This window comes from Dendroctonus ponderosae, unplaced genomic scaffold (assembly GCF_020466585.1).
Source record: "Dendroctonus ponderosae isolate FM_Combo_2020 unplaced genomic scaffold, Dpon_F_20191213v2 Dpon_F_20191213_9, whole genome shotgun sequence".
Taxonomy (NCBI): Eukaryota; Metazoa; Arthropoda; class Insecta; order Coleoptera; family Curculionidae; genus Dendroctonus; species Dendroctonus ponderosae.
Window position 1 is genome coordinate 8,183,038 of NW_026019116.1, and position 16,148 is coordinate 8,199,185.

At 37.1% G+C, this 16,148-nt stretch overlaps 1 protein-coding gene across 2 annotated transcripts in view; it reads right to left on the reverse strand.

Moving 5' to 3' along the window:
- The window catches only part of LOC109538855, a 57,643-nt gene that overhangs the window by 33,655 nt on the left and 7,840 nt on the right, over positions 1 to 16,148 (reverse strand). For both annotated transcript variants that reach the window (XM_019906259.2, XM_019906261.2), the window contains exon 2: positions 15,001 to 15,372. In XM_019906259.2, coding sequence (XP_019761818.1) covers positions 15,001 to 15,305 — 305 coding nt within the window. In that variant the 5' untranslated portion in view covers positions 15,306 to 15,372. The remainder of the gene's footprint in view (positions 1 to 15,000; positions 15,373 to 16,148) is intronic.

Here is a 16,148-nt window from a genome sequence, read left to right on the forward strand (position 1 = left end):
CCAGCTGCTTGGAAAATCGATAGCCGCCCACCTCAAAATTTGCGGCACCCTCTTCCGATCTCAGATTTAGGGGTGGATGCTCGCCCTGACCTATCTTTAGCCACCGCCTTTCGATTCTCTTAACAAACTTTTTTCTGTGACGAACAGCTATTAATACGGTACATCAACGTTCAGTTAGATTGTTAATTTCGACGATGCATAATGCACTTCCGAATTTTTTAACTATGCAGATCATGTCATTGTGAGCACCTCATTAAAATAACGCGTACGTGTAACAAGAGCGGAACTTTATAACAGTACAATGTTGGGTTAATAGTTCTTGGACATTAGATATAGGCGTGTTGAAAAATGGTTAAATAGGAATTTTGCCGCAAAACATTCCCGGCGAATTGCATTTTATGGTATCCTCTGGTTGCTCTCTGATAACACGTGATTATTTTCATCGTGATTTTTGAGAATGCCGCATTCGGCGCACGGTTTGAAATTCCAAACTTGCCGAGAATCCAGGAAGAGCAGCGATTCCAGGCTTTTTAGGGTCAGTCGTGTGGTGCATTTTTCCGAAATGCACTTGAAACACCAGCACTTTGWAAATAAACATTTTCARTGGAAATTCTCTGTGGCAGTTATCGGTGCTAAAAAGCAGTCTTGGATTAACACACGCAGTTCTCTATCAAATTACCGATGGTAATGTTAAAATCACCAAGCCGTAACGCGTTATTATCGAGWTGCAATTTTTCTTAATTCTTGCCAAGATGATCGCTTYAATCACGATTTAATTAGCAGTCGGGCAGTAATTTCTTCATATTTATGTGGTAGGACYATTTAGATGAATTCGAAATCTCACACATTTATTATCTGGATGGAAACTACGACTTGATAAGATGCTAATTGCTCTTGTAAACAATAAAATCTGTTATTAAGTGAAGCTGAGGAGTCCTGCGAGATATCATGCACTTTTGGGGTAAAACTCAGATCAGCAAAGACTGAATTCGTCTGTATGTACTCCCAGACAACATTAACTCCTTTCTATTTTTTCTTGTAGCTTGTAGAGAACGTTAATTTCGCCTTAGAACGTGTACAAAGTTCTACTCTACAGAGAATAAATACTTGGATTGTGATCAGTTTACTGCAGTAAAATGTTCTTTCTATTTAATACAACTATTTTTTTATTCAATTCAATTATCATTTTTCTATTCAATTCAACATACGTCAACAATTTTTTGAAAATGTTTTGATGTCATCCAGAGCTTCAATTACGAGTCATCAGTTTGCATAGTTTAATAGTTTATGTAAAACCCAACTATGACTACCTACTCATTAAAGCAAATAGTCGATAGTTTCCAAGTTTTACACTATTACGATTTTGATCCTTTTGCTCGAAAATGATGCTGAAAATGACTGGAATTGAACAAGGAATAAAAGGGCAAATAACTTTGTTGATAAACCAGTAAACCACCATTTTTTTCGCAAAAATATTTAACATCATCCTGGACTAAAACAAAGTTTAACACAACAATAACTATTAAACAATCTGAAGTTCGGAGTATTTTTTTCGAAAAGGTATTTGAATGTTCAGCTTGCCACCGACAGAGGACGAAATTGGTCGGTGAATGGTGTTCTTAAATGGGAAATATAGAATCATTGTGGATCTTGTGAAAATAATGGGTAGCAAATGGAGGATGGAGCGCCAGCTTGCAGAAAGCTGGCAGAAATGATTTCTATCCATAAATCTTTTAGCTTGAACTGAGTAGTTTTCCGACAAGCAACTGAAGTTTTGCGGATTCTTTATATTTCTCTCTCTTTGCTTTGCTGCTTTCAAATAAGTCAGTTATAACAACGTGCGTGAGTACATTTTGGTAGATTTGTAACAAAAAGTCACGCGAAATTTGAATATCAGATATCCAGGTGCCAGTTTTTGACAAAAACTTCATAAAAAACGTCTTTAAAGTTTCTACTGGCTTTACTTTGGAATTTTTGATTGAAGAGTCTGCCGTTGCGTTAAAACKTTCATTTTCAAATCAAMAATTAAGAARCGCGCAAATTTCAGGATTTCATGTGATTTGAATGAATGTTTGAAGGTTTAGAGCRCACTATTCTTTAGTGAACACTCAACTCTGAACTTTTAGAGTATTTTTTCGTTTTTGAGAAATKTATTTCTGTTTCTGTTCTGTCTGTTTCTACACTATACMAGTTTGTATCGCAATCGTGTTCTTCACCAAAAACTCTTTTAAAATCCCTAAAGTATATAACAGTCTCTTCCTCATAGTTGTAATTTTTTGYCTCAATAAAYAATAAGTTTTTATAATAAATTTRAGCATTTTATTTTAATAAAATAAACGTGTTGACGAACTAAACCGTTCGGTTTCCAACACTGAACATTMAATGTTAAATGATAAAATAAACTCTGTCTTAGCGGAATYACTTAGACATGGACGAAGCTTTGAAGATGAACCGTACAAGTTGGATTAACTCAATTATGAATAACTAATGCATAGAGTTTAAGGAAAACCAAAATTAGGACATAAAGTTGGAATGAAAATACAGAATTGGAGCGGAAACACCATGAAGAAACACATATGTTACTAGCAGTTAAATAAAACCCAGTTTATGTTGTTTATTGGCCACAAAAGTAAACCACCTATAAGTAATAATAGAATACATATATCGAATTAAGAACCAGTCTATTGTGTACGATGCAAATATTATCGTTCTACATTGACTTCAACCTTGAGCAATATTTTAAACTACATAATGACCTAATAATTACAGGTTTTTATCTAATAGAGAACAAACATATAGTTGCCGAGTAGAAACCACTTCATTTGCGTTTTCACAGTTACAGATTAGACTGCAAACGCCAACTTAATGCATCCCAACTAAAGTTTATACATATGGGAAAAATAGATGTTTCACCCGCAAATCACCCATTAAAGACTTTAGTACGTAGCGAAACATCCGGAAAAAGTCAAGCCGGTAAATACAGCCGTTGGACGCATAAGGAACAATTTCCTCCCACTTTGTATTTATGGTAACTGTAAAGTGTTGGTACCCTCTAGGCTTAAGTGAGATATAATTGGCGGTTATTAAAATAAAATAAATGTGATGAGCGATAATGATTTTTCCGCTTACACCCACTGCTGCACTGCAGGCGAATCACATTGGTTCAATGCCTTTCTTCTATTCAAATTCAAACACTGGAAGAATTATTTTCAATTCGATCGAATCGATAACTGCCCTTGTGCAATCTGAAGAATTCACTACTCTAAAATGTATCCATCACAATACATAGTTGTTTTCATCTTCTTCCGTCTACATTCCGAGACATTCCAGGAATGTTGGATTTTATCCAATTTTACATTTTTTCTTTGTTTGCCGGCTGACGCCACCACAAAATATTATTAGATGTTACGTCACATGATATGCAGATGTTTTGAATTACGGAAACCGTTCGCAAGTGAAAACCATAACCTCTTCTTCGCATCGTTGATTCGCTTTTGCTTCCACTGCAACTGTTTTTTTTTAGGATTAAATTGCTTTGATTTTTTCCAGGAATGTGGTTTTTGCGCCTATACATATGAAAACTAAGGATTTACTAGTCCTCATCCCTTATGGAAACCGTAGTTTCGTATAGAAAATAAGAAAACTCAATATCAATCCACAATTTTTTAAAAAGGGAGTGAAGTTTTCGCTGGCATTGACTGAAACTGTTGAGTTTTTCGAGCTTTGAGTCCGTAGTGAAAAATAGTTTCTTAGTGACGTTTCGCAAGCATGAGTGGCCTGCACCTTCAGGGGTGGTTTACTCGTCGCAGCCTTCTCCACTGGGGTGGCAAGCCAATCGAGCGTACAAAGCGCCTAAAATGCAGAAAAACTCACCAGTTTCAGTGCAGTTTTTAATCATTTAATATAAATACTTTAATAATAGAAAAAAAATAAATTAAGAAAAAAGGAACTTGGCTGTGAAGAAATTAATGCAGAATGAATGCAGTCAATTGAACAAAAATATTCAAAACCTACCAGGAAATACAAAAATATTATATATACTTCATATCAAATTGTTCCTTGTATGATTGCCTGGGTAACACTGAGTTGCGCTTTTGAGTTGATGCCGCTCTGTGAGTTAACGAATTAAAACTCAGCAGTTCATGAGTTATAACACACGCGCTGCGCCAACCAATCGCACCAACAATCTGGTTGTCACTAAAATGACGTGGCAGAAATTGATTAATGGACTTTTGCGCCCTTTTTATTCCTGATGGTGGCGCCAATACGAAACTTTCATACTCAAACTCTCCACTTGGTTTAATCGTGCTTAGTTTAGCAGAAATACATTTCTGAAGTGCGGTTTACGAAGAAACACTCGCAGCCCAAGTTGGAAGGTTTCTCAAATCGTCCCCGATAGGATTGCAGAAGACGAAACTTTGGAAATCCACAGATTAATGTGTGCTCTTTCCAACACACGCCTTGGCCACGTTCTATTCCACTCGGTTGGGAAGAAAAGAATTTTTTGAAAATTCCGACGCAGATTACGCGCAGTCTTTTTTAAATTTGAGTTGCCACCTGCCTGATGATGGCTCAAAAGCAAAACCTTCCCCATCCTGAGTAGAAAGTGCGCTCTGTCGAATCCATGATTCGGCATCAAGCCATTTCACTCACATTCGTATAAATGATTTTTTTTAACTAGCCGCAACTTAGATTTAACCCCTCTTGAACCAGTGTCGAGGCAAAAAACACTGTGAACTTGCAAATTGATGTTTGCCAAAAAACTGTCGTCCACGAAGATCTCCGCTCAACTTTTACTGGCGGAAAACTCGCTTGCGCTTCTGGTTGCTCGAAAATTCAAATACAAAAAAAATCTTGCAGCCACTAAATCAAATTTGACCGGAACAACTAAAAAAAGTAACATTTTCTCAGCCACGGCACTGAGTTACTGCGCCGGTGAGTTGGATTGGCGCACCGAGCCATTGAGTTACCCTCTCCTGTTGTATGAACACAAAAATAATGAAAACCAGCGAAGACAACATTAAAAGATGTTCCATTTTCGCTATTTCAATACACTTTATGCATTCAAGAAGTTTATGCAACAGTTTAATTAAAAAGCAATCACATAAATGTCTTATTTCCAGATTTATTAGTGTCGTGCAATTTAATACAGCATGGCTGAGAGGCATCTAAATGCTAATTACTGTCAAAGGCTTAGATTTACATGATCCAGGAAGTTGCCACATGAACCGACAACAGGATTGTACCACTAATTCGCCAAATATCTTTAGATGCTTTTTCGGGTCGATTTTCCCCATTAGTTGGGCCTTTTTCAGTGGCTTTCTTCAACTTTACACGCGAGTCTCTATTTTTTTCCACAACTGGCTGCTTGTAAGAAGTTAATAGGCCGTTTATCATATGCCTGTTCGCTATAATGGGCATTTTCTCCATTTTCACACTGATGTTAAGAGGAGCGTAATTTATAAACAGCCATAATTTACATGTACATTTTATTCCGATAAATAAGTAGCGAATTGTTTGCTAACAAGCATAGTAAATTGAATTTAGTCGAGGTGGAACAGATTCGACAGCATCGGCAGGAAAATCGAAACTAAAATATTCTCATAACTGTAAGTAATTCGCTTTAAGCACGCAAGAATGAGTATGGCAAAGACGCGCAAGGACTTTTTCAGCTGTTCTCAATATGGTTTTAATTAAAGCCGGAAGGATTTGATGAGAATTTTGCGTTCTATTTCACTACGGCCCTGTGCTTTCAAATATGTGCAAGTAAGGCGCTATTTTTAGTCGGCATTTAAAATAGAGCAAAAGACACAGGTTGTTTAAAGTATGGCTACACGTGTACAACATTGCAGAAAACGCTAATAAAAATATTTATATTCGGGCTAATTTGGCCAGGGTGTCATTCAGAAGAAACAAGCTGGTTAACTTTCGAGAAAATCGCCTTCATGTTCCAATCTTGTGCTCTTGCAAGCACGGCACGCATCCATCATTCGATATTTTACGACGCTATTAGAAACGGAATAAGGTAAATAATCGAACCGATTTCTTAAGATCCTGCAACTGCAAGAAAACGCTAAAAGACGAATAAAAACCTTTTTCTGGATCTCATTAAGCTGCATTTCGGAATAACAAACAGATTCGTTTATTGGAGTTATGGCTGTAAGCTTGTTCGTAAGAAGTTGTTAAGCTGTCAAAGCCTTATTGAGTCGAATCTCGTTTCGGGTAGTTGAAATCAATTAGCTGAGAACGAAAGACATAAGTTTTCCGCTAGTCAAACACACCATTCAATTGAAGTTGTTAACGTGGGTTTTGATCTTTAAGGACTTCCAAGAGGCCGTAAATGTGGAGCTTTGGAAGTATGGAAAATGATTTCTTCTGCTTTCGAGCCCCTTCTGTACTAAGTCTTGTTTAGTGGAACAATGTTGCGTTTCCAAGAGAATAATTGGCAGGGTTTTACATTTTTTAATGCATTCCGACACGCATTTGATAAGCAAACTGTAATTTGAAACAGAAACGACAGGGAGAAAGGGTGTGAAAGGGTTACTAAGTGAGTGCAGAACCAGGTTATTCAGTTTTTGTGTGAATAAAGTGAATTTTAGCGTGCACAAACGATGTTTTTTATTCCGATAGGTAGCAGTAGGCCTGGGTAACACTGTGTTGAGTTGCGCTATTGAGTTGATGCCGCTCTGAGTTGGCCTGAGTGCTTTCAGTTAGTTAAACTTTCGTTGGTTTCTATCGTCGCTCGGAAATTGATCAACAGTTTAATTTTTAAGTGATTTATTAGCAAAAGAGAACGCAAAGGAAAATGTTTTCAATCCGTATGATGGATGAGGATGCGCTTCTCGCTCGGAAACCCAAAATTAGGTGGTGAAGAAGCAACCCAAATGTGTCCGATGGATTTCTAAAAACTAGTGCAGTCGAGACTGTTCACTAGTGGAAAAATGGCCCACAAGACACATATTTTTAATAATGTGAAAGTGCGCCCTGTTTCAATGGGTAAAAAAACGTAAAAAAACATTACATATGTTCCAAATTGCGTACACATTTCTCAATTCGCCTGCAATGGAAAGCCGAAATATGTGTAATTTACTGGCACAGAGCGCAACAAATACGAAAGCTTGGCTGACTACTGAATTATTTAAGAGACTGTTTCGAAATTTTGCATAAAATCGTCATGAAATTACAGTGTACAACATATTAATGGAGTCAATGGAAGGTGAATCTAGCACTATATCTTGAGCAACTATAGCGTCAAAACCACTTTTTGACGCTATAGTTGCTCAAGATATGCAAGAATTACTGATTAAAGAGGAATTCATCATAGATGAAGATGAAGAAGCTGAAGAATTTTTAAAGCGAAAACTACGAGAGCTCATCGAGAACGAAATCGGTCGATGATCCTTTGTGTCATGTGAATCGTGTTTTTAAATGGGAAATATAGAATCATTGTGGACTTTGTGAAAATAATGGGTAGCAAATGGAGGATGGAGCGCCAGCTTGCAGAAAGCTGGAAGAAATGATTTCTATCCATAAATCTTTTAGCTTGAACTGAGTCTAGTTTTCCGACAAGCAACTGAAGTTTTGCGGATTCTTTATATTTCTCTCTCTTTGCTTTGCTGCTTTCAAATAATTCAGTTATAACAACGTGCGTGAGTAAATTTTGGTAGATTTGTAACAAAAAGTCACGCGAAATTTGAATATCAGATATTTAGGTGCCAGTTTTTGTCAAAAACTTCATAAAAAACGTCTTTCAAGTTTCTACTGGCTTTACTTTGGAATTTTCGATTGAAGAATCTGCCGTTGCGTTAATACTTTCATTTTCAAGTCAACAATTATGTTTGAAGGTTTAGAACGCACAACTCTGAACTTGTAGATTATTTTTCGTATTAACTGAGAAAATTATTTAAGGGACTGTTTCGAAATTTAGCATAAAAGCGACGACCTGGAATTACGGTGTAGAAAATATTAATGGAGTCAATGGAAGGTGAAAATGATGATCTAAATGAGAAAAAATAAATAAAACGGCTAGCAGTGCTTTTGGCGCTATAGTTGCTCAAGATATGCAAGAATTACTGATTAAAGAGGAATTCGTCATAGATGAAGATGAAGAAGCTGAAGAATTTTTAAAGCGAAAACTTTCGAGAGCTCATCGAGAACGGATGAGTGGCAATTTCAAGTGGTCATCTGCATGCAAGTGCTCAGAAACACAGATATTTGGAACATTTTGTAAACTTTCTGTGGATTTAGAGCCTCTGACCGCTTTGAAACTATTTATATAAAATGCATTTGCATTGATTCGTATTTCCTGCATTAAAGAATTTTTATACAAAACTCCCAGACTTTTATAAGCCGATAATAAGCCTGCCGGAGTTCTTAAGCGCAAAGTCGCCCACACATCGCTATTGAATAGATAGACCACCATTGTTGCACAGTCTTATGACTGTTAGACACGATCATTTCTGATGGCGATTGGCTTTGTAGTGTATTTTATGGATCTGCATTATGTATGAGGTGAAGAAACTCGGTCAGAGTGTTATTGAACAATCACACTAGGACTGGGTAACTCAGTGAACCAACCCAACTCACCGGCCAGTAACTCAGCTCCGAGGCAGGATGTTACTTTTTCTTAGTTGCTTGGAGTGTTGTTCCGGTTTCGGGTCTCCAAAAGCTTTAATCCGCTCTAATGGATGAGTTATAACTCATTAACCGATGCATTATCACAGTGTTACACAAGCCTACTAATAGAAGAGATACATTAGACAGTTCGGGCTGTCTAAGTAGTGGCAAGCCCTTCGGGCAACACACTGGTTTAGGGCCCAGAACACTTAGATTTAAGCCTGGATAACTCAGTGCATTTTCAGGAGTTGGCGCAGTGCGTGAGTTATAACTCATTAACTCAGATACCGGCAACAACTCAACAAAGCAAGCAATAACCGAAAAACCAGACGCGATATTGTTTTAATTAATGGACGAAAACCAGTCAAATTAACATGATGGGTTGTTGTCCAAGCCTACAAGTGATTGTGCGTGTGTTTGATTACAAAATCAGCCGGTTAAGATTCATTGACATTGGTCAAAGTATGAGTCAACAGGCCTTCAGCCAAGTTCACATAATCATTACGTAAGACCACGCGGAGACGACTTTCTCAAGCCTTAATTGTGCTCGGAGTACCTACTGTGCTTGAGGGAAACCTGTTGGTCAATGTTGCCGCATTTTTCCTTTAGTTTGTTCTTATTATTTGCCATTATTCGCAAAGCACGTCGATTTGTAGCTAAAATATATAAATATTTTTTATATTCATAAGGACTTTCTGGAAAATTGCACAGCATAAATAGCTGAATTGGAACCGAAAGCATTTTGCTTCTTATTCAGATTAGTTCGCATTATCGTCTCAAAAACAGTTCTAACGGTTATGACTGGCAATAAAGTCATATTAAAGATCACTTAGGTTATAAATATGTTGAGGAGATTGTACATTATGTAGTTAGGAAACTTTTTACCTACCCATTAGTCTCATTTAGGACACTGTTGCAGTACCAAAGTGCCTTTCTAATGATCATATTGTCACCAAAGCGCATCCAAGCATCACAATAATATTTTTTTACGCAAAATGAGGACAAGTTGAAGCAATTTCCGCCCCGAAAGGCTAATTGCCGTACTCATCCGAATTTCGTCAGACTTTTAATTAAATAAGATAATAAACAATCGCCATCTGACAAAACATGCAGTCGCCTTTCTCGCCCGAATCCAAAAATAAAAGTGATGCGCGAATGACGCCTCTGATTTTTCGAAAGCGTGTTCTTTATTTTTGGAATTTGGCGCTTCGACCCTGCACTTAACCTTTTGCAAATCAAGCACCCCGGCATCGTTTATTTGTTGCTTTTGGCGCTCTTCCCGAGAGATTTAATGCGTTTTAATCGATTTGTATTGATGGATTTACGAATCACGATGCACCCGTATGGGGAAAGATGCGCTTTCATACAAAGCGAAATGGAAATGTTGATATTAATTGGAAATGTAAGTACTTGCAAGTTTTCGACTCAGTTTAGGTAAATGTAACTGAGTTTCTTCTGGGAGTTCAAATATTTACAAGATCTTTCGAACAACAGACAGAAGCGACGATGCGATTTTTTCCCTAAAAGGTATTGCTGATTTATTGCCTGCTTGTAGGCAAAATTTAAACAGAAGTGAAAAATTGGTCGCAATTATTGCTTCTATAAATATAAAGCAGTTCATGGTTTCGCCGAGGCCTAATTGCCGGAAAACTTGGAACAGATTTAATCCAAGCACCCATTGTTCTTCGTAGATGAGCCAAGTGGCTCACACATTTTACCAAAGCTATGCCAGGAAATTGGAGAAAATGTGCGCTTTATTGACTAAAGTCACAGACATTTTCCCTGTCCAGTTCACTACACGCGACCACATTTTGCCTTATCAGATTAATCGGTGGCATTGAAACTAGGAAAAGTTAATTAAAGCATCCGCTAGAGCTCACTTTTAATTAACCCTGGAAAAAATCTGATCTAATCAACTGGTGGTCTATTTGTGAACAAGCCACTTCTTGCTGCTGAACAGTGCTTTACAAAGTAGCAGGCCTAGAGAGTACCGTTCTATTGCGAGTCCCATGAAACCATGAAATTTAGCATTTCTTCTTTTGTTTTGTCTAACGAAAACCACGATGTTGGCGAGCGCAGAAAGCGACAAAAAAAACATGTTCGCTTATGCAACATTGACTGACCGCTATTGCCAAGTTCATTTAGTTGGCCGTCCAGCTTCACTGTTTTATTTACTATTCAACAACATAAATTTTGAAAATCGGTCCAAGAGCAAAAAGTTGATTTTTTGCATCACCCTGTAAATACAAGAGATAGGGGGAAAATTGTAAAACCGTTTTGAGCTATGAGCTGTGATGCCTTTGATGTTGAAATCCAAAAAGCCGTTTGCAACGGATGCATGGGACACGGGCTTTATACCTCAGATTAAACAGATGCATTTGTTCAAGTTTTTTATGGAAGCAACATTGATTCACAGTCTAATATGCCGCTTATTGACCGTAAGGCTCTTATTTGGCCCGATTGTGCACTAACTGGCCCACTGCTTGACCAGGGATTTTGATAGTGCAAGCCACTGTGTTGGAACCTTAGATTACACGGATGCATTTGTTTATTTTTCGATGAAAAGTAGGTACTTATAAGAGCTGCTTTGCCGGCTCGGTATTCAATTTGAATATACATGAGTGGCATGAACGAGAAAATAGCAGGAAAACGGTAGCCCTGAATATATGTAGTGTTATATTTGCGTAGTTTGTAATAAGTGACAAGCAAATGCCATTAAAATAACAGCGTCGATATTTTATATTAAAAAATTTATCAGAATTTTCGGTAGTAATTACCGGAAAACATAAGGAAACATTCATCGTGGCAACACCGCAATGAGGTAGTGGTGACAGTGACATGACAATAAGAGGAGAAGATAATTTATTGGGCAAGTAAATACGGCAATTTCTCATGTTTTTGGTGATTTAAAGTGATAATCGTGATATTAGTAAAATGTTGCGCTCAAAAGAAATCGTGCGAAGTGGTTTCATTTGCAGAAATTTTGAGAAAACCGGCCTGAATTTTCCTAACCGGTACGGTTCTGCACGATTGTAAACAGGGACCAGTGGCGTGAGTTGTTTTGAATTTATAAGGTTAGAGCCATATTCGATCCCTATTGAGTCGCTATCAAATGCTTAAAAAAWTTGCGTTACTATTATAGCGTTTATAATTTCAAACAYATAATGTAGAGATGAAGGRCAGAAAATCAATGAATCTTTCATGCTTARAATAAATCGATTAATACARATTTTTACTACGCCTATGGCCAGTTGATTCTACTCTTTGCTCGGTGGGGATGGTGTCGTTTGAGGTTGGCGGAATGTGTAGTTTTGTCCATCCTTACCTTAAAGATGAGCACTTGAATCACGTGAAAATTTTCCTGAAGGGTCCATGAATTAAGCCAAAAACCGTTCACAAACTTCAAAAAAAATCGCCATTTTCAGGATAAATTTCAAGCGGTGTTGTCAAACTGTGCAAAATGTTTTAAGTTAATGAAAACTGTTTCCTTCGATGCCTACCATGTAGATTCATTCAATTGGGGTTAGATAGGCTTCTATAGGCACTAGCTACCATGCTAACACAAACTGAATTAAGTGGTTCATTCATTTTGAAATGATACTTTTTATTCATTGTTACACACAAACTGTTAATAAATGGGTGAAATACGTGGCAACACCGCACTGTTTTGAATTCTCCAAAGAAATATAAACAATCCAGCAACTGGTTATCGACATGCTACATGACACATAACCTCAAGCAAAGACGAGGTCGGAAAAGATGCTCAGACTTTTGCAAAAAACGGAATTATTATGCATTTTCGCGACGATTTTGCACGTGGATTTATTGTGGAGTTACGTGGAGAGCGCGATTTAGCAGCAAATATAATTTTCGTGCATAAATAAGTGGTTTTGGAAAGTCAAATTTCAAAAGTTTGTGAGTGTTTTTTGCCCTAATTTATGGACCCTTCAGGAGAAATTTTCACTGAGAGTGATCTTTAAGGTAAGAGTAGAGACAACTAGAAATTCCGATAACCTCAAACGACACTATCACCTCGGAGGCATATTAGCCCAATTTATTTGCCAATCAATTTGCCAAATTATAGATATGAGCGTAAATCGTGTTCATTCATTCAATCGAATTCATTTGCGAACGATAAATTGTACAATTTATTGCGAGCTTAGAGCATGCTTTGAATTGTAATGGAGTTTTTGAGGTGACGAACGCAAAAAACAGAATAAACTTATTGAAATGTATGGCAGTCTTACTGAAATTGCGCCAATTTCCTAGTCAGAACAATATCTAAGTGAAAATGACCTTTCATAAATTCGCCAATTTATCGGACAATAAATCGGATAAAAGTTTCATCAGGATTCCTAATCTCCTGTTAGTTTGTATCTCCTAGAGAAGCTTGTCTGTACATCTGTATCTGAAGGCGTTTGAAACAATACACTTTTTTGTGGTTTAAAATACTGAATTTCCTTTGGAATCCTAAAAATCTTTCATTCTCTATTTGCAATTCATAAAAAAGTGAAGTTTGTTTCCCTAGTGGATTTAGCCAAACCGATAAAACGGGGTTTTCACGTGTTTCATCAGCTAATAAGTAAACACAGTAAACTGCTTAGCAAGACTGATATGAACGAACGAAAAGTTGACGAATATTGTAGATAATTTATATTTTTATATTAACTTTTTTTTGATCAAACATTTTCGAGAACAGTAGTTGGATCGCTAGCAACACCTCAAGGTAGCACTTCAAAAACATTCACATATACCTACTAATTGCGAGTTTTCTTATAGCTTGCGCATGTAAGTGTGACGCACTGATGATAGACTGTCTATAAAGTTAAAATACGAAACTTATAAATACTTTAGTTTGCGTTCGAGAGCGTGAAGAAATCTCGGGTGTCCAACACCCTTGAAAAGTTGCCTTAAAAACTTCGAGTACTAAAGAATGGATAGTTAAAACAGCTCGTAGTCAAAGAACATGTACAAAGAACCGTATTAAAATAATTACAATTTAATATTCAACAGTCAATTATGATTTAAAGAAAACGTTGCTCGGTTAGTAAGCATTAAACGCTATGATAGTCGTACGTTTGTTAGGCAAATGTTAAATCTGTCGAACAAGGTCAATTTGCATTTAAAAAAATTGCCGGTTCACTTCATTAACTGATATTTAGCCAATGCGTTCTCGGTACCAAATGCGGCGCAATTTTTCAACAGAGTTAGTCAAGGCGAAATCAAGAGGAAAAAATGTGGGGCTCCCATTGTCCCCATTCAAATTATCCGCTTCGTTTAGGCTTCGAAATATGTTTAGGAGAGAATTAATTAAAATTTTTGGCCGCAATTCGATAAACACACCGACGTTGAAAGTAAACAGTTCTATTGCTAATCCATTAATAAATGTTTGCTGCAAATTCGCCAGGGATCAAGCAATTTGCATTGTTTGCCTAATTTCTTGAGTAAATCTCTTACTGATCATTTACCGGGGAAAAATGCGATGTATCAGTAAACATTGAGTTTAGGAGGAAATAGAAGAACTTCGTCAGAACAGTGTAAGCGTTCAAGCAAACCACTTCTGAAGATGCAAGCCACTGGTGCTTGCGAAACGTCAAGAAGAAATTCTATCGAACGACGGCCTAAAAACCCATTAGTTTCAAGGAATGGCCTCGAAAGTCTATGGGTTTTGATCAAAGTATTTTGTTCGGAAGATCGTCTTTTCGGCCTTAAAATCTTCATAACTTTTTCAACCGACTGCAATTGTCCGAGATGCAGTTTTTATAGGAAAACGTACGTTTTTCAACACATTTCCAAATCGGGATCATATTAACAGTTATGCAGAAAATGTATTCAGAGTTTTTCAAAAAAATGCGACTTTAAATCCACAAAGAAAAGTTTGATAACATTTGTCCTGAATTTTTTCGACATTCAAACTCTTCTGATTTTCAAGTTTCTCAACTGATTTCAAGTTCGAAAAAAAAGGTTTTTAGTCAAAATCAATGAGCCAACTCGGGCCCGTTTTAAGAGAGTTACTCATTTATTCATACGGAAGGAATAATCATAATCGCAGTATAATATTCATAATATGCGTGCTTTAGCGTTGGTGTTTGCCATCATAAAAAGTATTTATTTTATCTGTTTAATTCTCTATCCAGTAAAGCGAAACATCAAAATTGTGCCTCATGGATGTGCTATTTTCTGCTCTATCCAGAGAAATTATTATTAATAGTGGAGTTTTTATGAGATTGCACGTTTTGGGGTATAGGATTAAATTGTGCAATTTTATCGCTTGTGAAAACAAGTTTCCAGTTGGTGTGCATTGTTTCCTTCTAAGATTCACGTTCACTTTTGATACAGCGATTTGATTCTCTAATATCAAGCCGGTGTGGTAAGCAGACTCACCTTTTCAGTGATTGGTGTTTTCCTCCATTGATGTTCAATTTGGGTTTTCCTTTATCCGTGCTGGTACTCGTAGGCGTCATGGAACTATGACTTGCCGTCGCCGTCGTATCGCTTACAAAACTACTCACACTCGTCTCTTTGCTGATTGAGGTGGCCGTTTTGCCATTAGATAGAATTTGCGTGCCCGGGTTTCCATTCGTATTGGGATGGTGTCCATTGTGGTTCTGATGGCCGAAAGACAATTGCAGGTGACTTTTTGGCCCTGGAGGAGGTTTCTCCTCCACCGGAAGCATGTAGGAGAGCATGCTAAAGCAGATGGAGGGGCCGCTTTTGGAAATTCACCGTTGCATCCTCTAGCATTAAGACTGGCTTCTGCAAACAACAACAAAATCATACATTTGCTATCTTCATGAAACTCATCATCAATGGTAAAAGCAAAAAAGCGGATCTGTTTAAAGCAAAGAAATGATTCGTAACTGTCATTGTTCTGATACTTTCTAAGCTCGAAAGCATGGCAGCAGTCCCGTTGTCTCCATAAATACGTAACAAAGATTGAGAAACGTTTGGTTGAACGATTAATCTCGGTCACTATCAAATGGTATTCTCATTCAAGCGCCTAAAAATACACCTTAACAGAACGGTTAAATCAGGGCTGTAACTGGAAATTAAAAGCATGGATTTTAACAATGAAACAATGACAATGCTGCGTTCGAAACTGTCTCAACCAGATGGGATTTTAATACAGTAAAGTCCGCTTATAATGGTTATAGTGAACTTTCGGTTAAAACGAACTTTTTTCCTTTAATTGAAACGTCGTTCATAAAGACCAACGTATTTTTTTACTGGTTATAACGAACTTCCGATATAACGATCACTTTTTCGGTTAGTTGTATATTCACTTTCCGTTTATAACGAACTTCCACGCTCAGCAACACCAATCCTGCGGAGTTGTTTATATTAGTGAGAGTTATAGAATGGAAGAATGTAAATCGTTTTAGAATGGAAAAACAAAAACGCAAAGCTTTTTCACTCAATGAAAAGTGCGAGATTATTAACAAAATAAAAAGTGGAGTAAAGCAGAGTGACATTTCTAAGGAATTAGCACTTGGAAAGTCTACTGTTGCAACAATATGGAAAAACAGAGAAAA